We start from the raw sequence: 11945 nt of genomic DNA, 5'->3' as shown, positions 1-11945 counted from the left end.
TTGTAAAAAAATTATAATCTAAATTAAGGTGGGTATTATTATTATTAAAATAAACGTTACCACAATCAGACATGATTTTCTTTAATGAAAGTTTTCTTTAGTAGAAAAATCGATGAGTGAAGTTTAGGAAAAAATCGCCCCCCTTTTATCCTCGACTACTGACCTACAAATTTTTTTAGACGTGACTTTGATACTAAAATTAGAGCACATTCATCTTCAAAGTAATGCTTATTGACAGATTAGGTTATTATGTAACGAATATCAACTAGGTTAGGTCATAAGGAAAAGTTTGTTTTCTTTGTCCTGTCTTCGAAAGTAAAAGCTATTAACTAGGACACACCTGTTTTTGTGTGAGAATCATCGACCTTGGAGAGCTGTTTCCTTTCTTTTAACCAATATCTAAAAATTATTTTTTATTAAATCTATAAGAACTAACACAATGACAACAAAACCCTCTAAGGAGTGAGAGGTTAATATAATATTTTTTCTTGAATACAGCATGGAATTTATTGTTGTGGCTGATGAGAGAAGTGCAGTTGCTGGATATAGAGCTATGATTAGAGGGGTGAGGAAATATGATAAAAATAAAGGAACTCCTCTAGTCACAGCTGTTGTCCCTGAGAAGGTCTATATCCTATACAGAGTTAGAGATTGCTTTCTCAGCCAGCAGCAGTGGGTGATAATGACATCCATAGATCAGAGACCTGCTGCTGGAGCAATTGCACCCCAAGAGGAGGAAGAAGTTTCCACCTACTATCACGATCTATCGGAAGAACCTAGCTATTCGCTAGAACCTAGTGATAGTAGCGATCAGTCATCATCCAAAAATGAGGATGAGATGGAGAATTCTACATCATCCAAGGATAATAATTCTTGCACCTCCTCCTCATCCGAGGATGATAATTTTACTTCCTTCTCAAAAGAAGAAGAACCTCCACAAAAGAGACAGAGCTAATGGCCGTAAAACAGGTTTGTATTAAATAAAACTTCTATATATTTTTGAGTATTGAAAATGTTATTAGCGAAACTAAAAAGTACACAATTCTGTTGGATATAATCGGAATTATATCTAAGCTTAACTCATTTATAAAAACAGCTCGATAGGGTCATTAAAAATTATTTTTTTATTTTGTACAAACAAAATAAATATATTGAAAAATATAAAAACAATAAAAAATTATACTTTAGAAGTTAATTTAGCATCAAAAACGTAAAATATTTGAGTAGCCCAAGACATAGCCAAGGATTGCAGCACTAGCAAAAATGTAAATTTCCCGAGTGGAATTATTTCGAATAATTGACTTTCGGATAATCGAGGCATTACTGTATTTTCAAATTTCCGAATAAATAGTTTTAACATGCAAATTTTTTTAAAATTATATATTAAAAACATAATAGATTAACCTAATCTGCACTTGTAACATGTCCCATCAAGTCAAGGATTGGCAATTACACAAGTACTGGGCAAGAAAAGAAGGACTGGCAAATTACACAAGTACTGGGATGTTTGAAATACGTATTTAATCAACCTTGTCAACCTTAGAAAATTTATAATATTTCATTCCTGGACTTATCTGTTTAAACACTGCTAAAATTTTCTTATCATTTTCTAAACATATTTCTCTTATGTCTTCTGCACACCATTCCAACGATCTGTATAATCCGTCACATACTTCGTTAATTCCTCCATTTTCGCCAACAATTACAGACTTTGAAATAGTGAAGGTTAAATGGAAAACTATCAGGAACATTGAACGAGAAATTTTTTGTTGCAGAAATGCAAGCATCGAAAGTTGTGTATAGAATTGGTAAAACTAAGTAATTTTTATAGTCCCTGTAGGTTATTACAAAACCGTACATCCCCATGATTGCAGCTTAAATATAAAGCTAATTCTCTTTAAAAAAGTAACTTATATTAAATACTAACCAATCATATTTTCTTTAAAAACTAACGACCAATCATATTTTTTTAAACTAAGAACCAATCATATTTTCTTTACAAAATAATGACCAATCGTTTTTTTAAACTCCAATCGTATATTATCCGCAGATAAAAAAAACTGACATTGTTGATGGAGCCATTTGCTTATTTGTTACAAAGAGCATAACGCTGGGTCGACACGACTTAGTTTACCATATGGAGTGTATAGCAGAGGGCAAAATTTTCAAAAAATTTTTAAGTTGTGTTATCGTTATAATTTGGTTTGTATTATTACTTTATATTAAATTCTTATACAAATTAAATATAATCTATACTGTATCGGTCTTTATTTCGATATAATTCAGTTTGCATCATTNACTTAGTAAATACATCGATTACAGTTTATTCCATTATACCAATATAATCTATACTGTATCGGTCTTTATTTCGATATAATTCAGTTTGCATCATTACTTTATGTTAATTCTTATCTGGCATCATCATTTTTATATTGTTACTTTACATCAAATTTATATACTAATTAATACTAATTAATTTTATAACCCAAATATATCCAATCTATAATACTTTTACATTATTTCAGACCACTGGACATGTATTTGTCTGGCAAACACCGGCTGAGGCATTTCATGTTGACTGTCTGGTTTCTACAGTGAAGCATGGAGGGGCTTTGTGATGCTGTGGGGAGCGATATCGTGGCATGGATTGGGGCCCCTTGTAGTCCTGAAAGAGAAGGTCAGAGGCGAGCATTAACGCAGAATTCTCGCAAATCATTTACACCCTATGCTTCATACTCTGTTTCTTGGAAAATGTCCTCTATTCTATGATGACAACGCCCTGTACTCACGGCTTGCTGTGTAAAAAACATGGTTGGATGAGCACAATGATGAAGTGGGACATCTTGCGTGGTGTCTTCAGTCCCCTGTTCTCATCATCATTGAGCCTGTGTTCACTTTTTTAGAGAACAAAGCCTGTGTCTGGCTTCCTTCTCTACGCATACTACCTGAACTCCAGGTAAGGTTTAAGGCTTAACTTGAAAAACGGTTTTTACTGTATTTTTACTGTACTATTTTAAATGCAACTTTTTGTTTTTAACTGCGTTTTAGTAGAATATGTCATTAAAACGCACACTAAGAAAACATTTTTGGAAATTTTTGCTGATTGGAAAAGGAAGAGTATTAAGGCTTAACCTGAAAAACAGCTTTTACTGTTCAATTTTAGATGCTATTTTTGTTTTTGACTTTGTTTTAGTAGGATACGTTATGAAAATGTATACTAATAAGTGATATTTGAACATTTTTATTGCAAGGTAAATAAGTGAGGATTAAGGCTTAACTTGAAGAAAGTCTCTTACTGTACTATTTTAGATGTGTTTTTTTTCGATTATAACTGCGTTATAGTCGGGTATGTTAAGAAATGCATACTAAGAACAGATTTCGAAATTTCTCTCTGGTGGGAAAAAAAAGGATTAAAGCTTAACTTGAAGAAAAACTTTTTACTATACTATTTTAGATGTGTTTTTTTTTTGTTTTTACTTGCATTTTAGTTTGATTCATTATCAAAATGTATATTAAGAAGTGCTAATGAAAATTACTATTACAAGGGGAAAAAGTAAGGACTAAGGCTTAACTTGAAGAACGACTTTTACTATACTATTTTAGATGTGTTTTTTGTTTTTATTTGCATTTTAATAGCGTATGTTGTGAAATTACATACTAAAAAAGTTTTAGAAAATTTTGCATGCATGTGAAAGAAAGAAGATTAAGGCTTAACTTGAAAAACAACTTCTACTGTACAATTTTAAATGCAATTTTTTGTTTTTAACTGCGTTTTAGTATGGTACATAAATTACAGCAGTAAAGTACATTCAAGTGTAAACATTTTAAAATCAAAATAAAAAGATGGTATGCTAAATCTCTCTGTACTATTAATGTTGCAAAAGTTTGCTTATTGTGGTAATGATATTTATATTATTTATTGTTTAAAAATTATTTTTACTTTAGAATAGTACAGTTAAAACAATGATCTATATATATAACCCATTCAATGGGTATCCGTCCATCCGTCCATCCCGTAACCGTTTGATAACGGACACTAGAGGCGCCCCTATCGTGTGTCATATTTCAAACATTCAAATTAACAATTTTAATTATTATTTAAATTAACAATGTAAAATATTATTATTCATTTGGCCTATAAATTATTATTTGATCAATATAACGATATAAATAATTCAGTATATTTGTAATAGGAATTTATTATTGCAGGGGCTTATATCTCGCGAAAGGTCGCGAGTAGGGGTATGGTTCCTTTGACTTTATTGTTCGCCCAGGGGCTACAGTTTGGGAGGGTCGCCACCTCTTCATTCGGAGGGTAAATCTTACCATTGGGACTTTAACAGAGTTGTACAGCATATTGATAGGAACAAAAAAAGTCAAAGAAACCATGCTTCATGGAAAATTGTAAAAAACGCCCACTAGGAGGCGTCCCGGGCTACTAGTTAAATATAATGCATTGTGTCGCGCTGGTGGCTACAAGAAGACTGCATTAAATATATGAATATGTGTAATTTGTGAAAAAAATTGACAAATGTGAAGAAAATAAACTTTTTCATTTCATTCATGTACAGTTCACAATTTAATCGACAAGAATAACAACTTTAAATAGTAAAATGGTGATTTAGCAAAAATTTATATTTTACATTTTACAAATTTATTACGAAAGAGATTATTAATTAATTAATTAATTAAAGCCCCAAGCCCGAAATATCTCGAACAAGTTACATAGCGTTACGAAAATCTAGGTCAAGGCCACTTTTCAAAATTTTTTATTTATTTNCGGTCCTTTTGCCCCCTAAAAATTTTTTTCCTTCAATTTTTGATGTTTTTTAGGTCTCCAAATTTTTTCAAAAACTTTTACCCTCGCGAAAAAATTTTATCGCGATTTTAATCAACCTTTAATGACGCGCGATTAACGCTTAATTGTTTTTTAATGGGATTTTTAATCAAATTTAATCAATCGTTCTAAAGTTGTAGTGCACGGATTTTACTTTGGTAAAGTTATTTAAAGCTACTTTCTGATATCAAAAACGACTTCCTATAGTTTTTTAATGTTTTTAATTAATAGATTTTATTATATGTAAGTTTAATTAAGTCGGGGGGTCAGAAATCGCAATAAAAATTTAAATTTTTTAAAAATGTTTAAAAATATATGGCCAGCTAGTATTCATTCTACTATAAATCTTTCTCCTCCTGAGACTTCTATGAGAATGTTCCGGGAAATTCGACTCTAGCTGTTCTCAAGTATTTTTTATGTTTAATTTCATTAATATCAAAAATTGATCAGGGCTTAAGGAGTTAAGTTATTCTGATCAGTGTAGTTTTGCTTGGTATAGTAAAAACATACCACTTTAGTCAGATTTATAAATATAAATTATATTTATGCTCACTGCTTTCAGAATGTTTTTTTCTATGTATGTTTGTCTCTTAAAAATGACATTCGGTAGACTATCATTACAGTTTCCAGTTTAGACACTTCTTTTATTGTTTCCACATATGCTTTTCGGACTTATATAAATGTTAAGTCCCTCTTCAGTGCAAATTATTAAAAACACAATTAGTAACATGACAAAATTCTTCACGTGTAGGTCATAATTACTGACATAAAACTATCTTACTTAAAACTTGTCACACTTATACGAACTCTATGGTTCTGTCTTCTGAATCCACGGTGTATAACGGGTAACATTGGTAAGATTTTGAAATACAGCCATTAAAAACACCATAAATACATTTTTCAACATTAATACGGAAAACCTAATATATTAATAATTTTATAATTTTTTACTTTATAACATCATATATCTTAATAATATAAAAATATAACATGATACTCACTTTTAACATGTGTTCGTAAAATCTTATATAAGTACAACTTTTAAAGAATGTGTATGTTCTACAATATAACGTAGCACTAACTGCAATTATAATCGTTTTACAGATTAATTATATGTAGCATAGTAATATTAAAAGCATTTTCAAGAGAATACATACACAATTTTACAATATATTTCCAATTATTTTTGTCACAACACTATGATAAATACATTACAATCAATATTTTTCATCAGCGCCAACTATTATTTATTTAATTTATCATCATTCATTTTATATTTATAAATATAAAACGAATGATGATACATTTAAAAAATCAGGAGTCGTATATAAAATTAATTGTAATTGCCAAAAGTCAAAAAATTATATAGGTGAAACTAATAGAACGTTAGAATTAAAAATTAAAGAACACGAAGCGGCAATTACACTAAAATACAATAATTCTCCGTGGTTCAACCATATAAAAATAGTAATTTTCAAATAGATAGAAATAACATAAAAATAATGCATTTGGAAAAAGATATGTATAAACGTAAATGTAAGGAAGATATTGAAATTATAAAATTTAAAGATGATAATATAATCAATATATTAAATGGTATGCAAATAGATCAACAGTGGTATAATATAATAGGTGGTGCTGATGAAAAAAATTGATTGTAATGTATTTATTATAGTATTGTTACAAAAAATAATTGGAAATATATTGTAAAATTGTGTATGTATTCTCTTGAAAATGTTTTTAATATTACTATGCTACATATAATTAATCTGTAAAACGATTATAATTGCAGTTAGTGCTACGTTATATTGTAAAAGATACACATTCTTTGGTTAATGTCCAGATACATGGACTGTCATGGTGGCATTTCCTGTTTTCCGACTGCCAGCCTCGACACCGGAGCGGTTTGGAGACGACATGTCACGTGACGACGCGAGCGAACTACGGCGGCTGCTGCGCCGCGGCAGCGTCGGCGGCTGTCATGGCGCCTCATCGCTGATTCCTGCAAACAGAAGGAAACAGTGGGGACGCACGTTCTAACCTAACCTAACTTATTCTAATCATATAATTGGTAATAATTATGATAATTTATTAGAATAGGTTAGGTTAGGTTAGAACGTGCATCCCCACTGTTTTTTTTTCTTTTCCGGAATCAGAGATGAGCCGCCATGACAGTCTACGTATATGGACGTTAACCCGCGCGTCGGTTTTTCCCGTTTATCGCAGCGCAGCAGCCGCCGCAGCTCGCTCTTGTCGTCACGTGACATGTCGTCTCCAAACCGCTCCGGTGTCGAGGCTGGCAGTCGGAAAACAGGAAATGCCGCCATGACAGTCCACGTATCTGGACATTAACCCATTCTTTAACAGTTGTACTTATATAAGATTTTACGAGCACATGTGAAAAGCCAGTATCGTGTTATATTTTTATTTTATTAAGATATATGATGTTATAAAGTAAAAAATTATAAAATTATTAATATATTAGGTTTTCCGTATTAATGTTGGAAAATGTATTTGTGGTGTTTTTAATGGCTGTATTTCAAAATCTTACCAATGTTACCCGTTATACACCGTGGTTTCGGAAGACAGAACCATAGGATTCGTATAAGTGTGAGAAGTTTTAAGTATGATAGTTTGATGCCAGTAAATATTGATTTACACGTAAAGAATTTTGTCATGTTACTAATTGTGTTTTTAATAATTTGTAGTATTGCACTGAAGAGGGACTTAATATTTATATAAGTCCAAAATGCATATGTGGAAACAACAAAAGAAATGTGTAACCTATAACCTGTAATGATAGTCTACTGAACTTAATGTCGGATTAAAGAGTCAAACATACATAGATCATAACAACAGCTACCAAAAGTGATATTTAGAATGTTTTTTCTCCGATTAATTTATATTCACTCTATATGGAAATTTAATAGAGAGATTGCGGCCGTCGTATTTAGCCCAAAACGTGAACGGCAGACCATCGAGCGCTGCAATCTAGCGATTTTGGATGGTCGATAAAAGTGATCGCTACGTCTAGCACGGCGAGTAGACAATCGACTTAAACTTCATTTTTTTGTGTTTAGTTTAAAATTATTATTTATTTTATAAAAATAATGATTATGTAAGCAGTTTCGAATAATATTGTAAAGAAACGGACGATTTTGATCCATAAATTATTTAATTATCAATTTTTTAGCATGTGATGTAGAATTTACATATATTTGCTTTTTATAATAGCTTATCTTAAGGTAGGTTTCTTTTTCGCGGTATCTTCTACTATCGACAGCGTAATACGTTTGTAAATTTTCTAATAATTAATTTTCCGAGCTGCTTTCGAATTTACATTAGCCACTACTTTCCTTGACAAAAGTATTAGGTAGTCCTATCGTCTGATCGTGCGGTACTAAAGACCACGCTAATTAAAAATAATTACTTAGTGTTATTAAACATCCTATAAATACTTTAAAATAGTATAATTTGTTTACTTACCTTCGCTGGTAACCTTCGATGTTAAATGTGTCCGCCATCTTTTCAACAATTTTCCCGTGAGTCAATGCGCGACGTTCACAAAGTCACGCGATGTTGTGAACGTGAGCCGCAACGATTTTTTCTTGGAGTTAACACGTAAACTGTGTACTTCTGCTTGCTGCGTTTAAGTAACGAATGAACTTGCGCCGCAACTTCTGTAATATTTTTTATTTATAAGTATTAGGTTTTTAAATTAATTTTATTGTAACTTCACAATATTTATGAAAAATTTCTTTTTGTTGAATTTTTCAGTCCAGTGGCAGGATTATTAACCAAATCAAAGACAAGTCTGTCCAAGAGGGATTACCATTTATTTTGCATTCCAGACTATACACATACACATTCATGGCGACAGGCCTTCCTTTTTAGCCTTTGATTTGGTTAATATCTCTGATTTGGTTAATATTAATCCTGCCATCGGACAGAAAAATTTAACAAATATAAATTTTTAAATGTACCGTTGCCAGGGAGCAGCTTTAAAATCTACATCTTCCAGCGCCTGTTCTAGTAGATATAAAGCAGAACCACCCCATTGGCCAGATGAATGAGAAGTAAGACGTCTGTGTGTCACCGATTCCTTTGTTTTAATTGAATGTTTGCCTTTTTTAAAGGACTTTTTTACCTTAGACGGCATGAAACCTAAAAAGGAAAGCCTGTCGCAATAAATGTGTATGTGTATAGACTGGAATGCAAAATAAATGGTTATCCCTCTTGGAGAGACTTGTCTTTGATTTGGTTAATTTATGAAAAATTATTTCCTTTAAATAACTTTATATTTTTGTTAATAATTTTTTAATTAAGAGTTATCACACAAGTTCAATGACTTTATGCTGGTGTTTATATGAACTGGGAAGAAATAAGATAGTACAATCGAGAGTTCAAGAAGAAATGGATTTTATATTTTATAATGACATTCAGCGCACAATTTCAAAAGAAGATTTAAACAAAATGATTTATTTGGAATGCGTAATTAAGGTAAAAAACTTTAAATTAATAGGCTTTATACTAATTTTACATTAATTTAATTAAAAGAGGAGTACCTCAAGCCAGTAGCATTTAATGCTACAGGTCAGAGGGAGTGCTCCACTAAATGTAAATGTAAATATAACTAATTTTACATATTAACTAGGAATTATCTAAGAAAACGAAAGTAATCTCAGAGGCATAAGTTTTACTCTTTTAGCATGACACAAAAACACAAACATGATAACACGCTTTCAATATTTTGTCTTAAGTAGTTTAAAATTCGCAGATTCCAGGGAGGAGTGACAAGTTCAAACCAGGTCATGTGAAGAAAATGTCAAGAAACGTTTTAAAACACTCACATACATTACCAGAAGCATATCATCTCTTGCAAATGTTTCAAATACACACATGTGTAACCGCAGATCGTGTTTTGAACTTCGAACGTGTTTTGAAGAATGTATTTCGTCATGATATTGTTCATGTTAAATGCCCGTTGTAAAGATCAAAATAAAAATTTGTCGAAGAGATTAAAGTAAATTGATAGAATTCGTATACTAGATTCGAATATACTGCACTACCTGCTCACAACCGGCAATCGGAACTTAGAATTTACATTGAAAATGTGACCTCGAATATCTTGGCCTGTAGATCGAATATCAAACTTTTGCTGAAATCTTAATATTAAGGCCACGAGCTCATAGTTATATGCCCTTTTTTAATTAGTAATATATATTCAATTGTAGAATATCGACGGATGGCACTTATGTTTAAAAATAAAATTGATGATAGTCTGTTTAAAAAGGAACAGTCATTTATTTACTTTCAATTTTGCAAAAAAAAAACACTTTTAACGACAGTATTTCCTCTGTGGGCCAAGGATCATACAGAGGAAGGTCTGTGGTCGGCAATCAAAATTAAACTTTTCATTAAAAACACAGAAAAAATATCAAATTAAAAACACGTTTATAAATCGAAACTGATTATGCCACAGGCATCTTTTTTCTTTTCATCCTTACCACTTAAGGAAGTTTCAACTTTGACGTTCAAATAGCCCACAGAGAAAAATCACCGATCAAAAGTTTGAATTCTGGAACATTGAAAGTGAATAAATGGTGGTTCCTTAATATATACACTTGAATTTTATTAGTAATATATGTTTTTGAAAAATTACTAAAATTACGTGCAGGAATGCATAATTAATCTAGGCCAGCCGACATTACATATTCTTTGCAGTATGTATGGTATAGCAGTTGATCAAGCTATTAAATAAGGAAATTCTTAATCTGGAATTAGCAAAGTTTACGGTGAATACTAAAATATAGATTATAAAATTTATTTAACGCCAATAAATAAAGTAATATATCGATATAATAGTTAGTAAAGTAAAAATCCAGCAACCAGTTGCTTAACTTTCCCCGGCAGCATTTGAAACTGCGTGTGTGTCACCATCCATTATGATACATTACATTAAAAATTTTTAAAATCTTTTTAATTGTTATAAAATTGTAAAAGCTTTAATTCTGAGGATAGGAATAAGTTTTATTAAAAAATTGTACATGCTATAACCAGTAAAATCATCATTCAGTCTGACACAACTCGAGATATGATACACGACCCTTCTTAATTAATTTATTAATCTTTCCACCCCTCGACCTTTAATCACCGATGTTTAATTCCATCGATCTCTCTAATATGCAAATTTGCCTACAAAATTTCAGCCATTTTCCATGAAATGCAGAAAAATTATTAAGTTTTAAAGAGGATGAACAAAGTTCTGCCCTCACCCTGCACACTAACATCCATAAATACAAAAACAATCTCGAGTTTTTTGCATTTCTTAATGTTTAAGGGTGTGTTGAGTCCAAAAGTACAAGTCTCGGTATATCATTTTTTACCTATCGCCATATTTACTCTCTGTTATATATAACAATGAGGAAAGTAAAAATCAGTTAAATTTATAACTTCATTTCTTAAAACTGAAAATTATGGTAATACGTGAGGATGAGTTTCGTTTAAAAACTTCTTAAGTTATTTTTCATTTGTTTAAAAATAAAAATAAAATTTTTAATGTTATACAGGAAACGATGAGATTATATCCAGTTGTTCCAAATACAGCCAGAAAATCGAAACAAAACCTGAAATTTGGTAAATCTTTTTGTCGTAAATAATTTTTTTTATTAATGATGTAACTTTTATTTCAATTTAACAGGCGGTATCAAATATTCGAAAGGAACTTCGTTTATAATACCGATATTTCATTTGCATCGACATCCGATTTATTTTCCAAATCCGAACGTGTTTGATCCAAACAGATTTCTTCCAGAAAATTCTTCTAATATAAACAGTTACGCATACATCCCTTTCTCGGCTGGGATAAGAATGTGTATTGGTAAGAATTTTTCATAGTATTGTACCATCGTCATAACTTAATTGTTTTCCAGTTTATTTTCTACATATTGAACAAAGCATAAGTGGGGCTCTTCATAAGTCAGTAAGTATTTCGTCTGTGATTGAAGTTGAAAGCAACCGCAAGACCATTAAACGTGAATTTTTGCAGATATGTAGGAAAAAGTGGTGCAAGATGGGGCCATGGGGTAAGACGGGGAGCGTCTGTTTA

At 31.2% G+C, this 11945-nt stretch overlaps 1 protein-coding gene across 1 annotated transcript; it reads left to right on the top strand.

The window, feature by feature from the left end:
* Positions 1 to 954: 954 nt before the first annotated feature.
* On the top strand, positions 955 to 11717 carry LOC111629971 (cytochrome P450 4V2-like; the record flags this gene model as incomplete). The annotated part of the gene is made up of 4 exons (XM_023373940.1): positions 955 to 969; positions 9164 to 9337; positions 11407 to 11473; positions 11538 to 11717. Coding segments are annotated over exons 1-4 (436 nt in total), but the record flags the coding sequence as incomplete, so codon positions are not given.
* Between the last annotated feature and the right edge of the window lie 228 nt (positions 11718 to 11945).

This window comes from Centruroides sculpturatus, unplaced genomic scaffold (genome assembly GCF_000671375.1).
Source record: "Centruroides sculpturatus isolate CEXI.00-Female unplaced genomic scaffold, Cexi_2.0 scaffold539, whole genome shotgun sequence".
NCBI classification, from domain to species: Eukaryota; Metazoa; Arthropoda; class Arachnida; order Scorpiones; family Buthidae; genus Centruroides; species Centruroides sculpturatus.
Note: the sequence above shows the minus strand (reverse complement) of the source record. Positions and strands in the feature narration are given on the sequence as shown.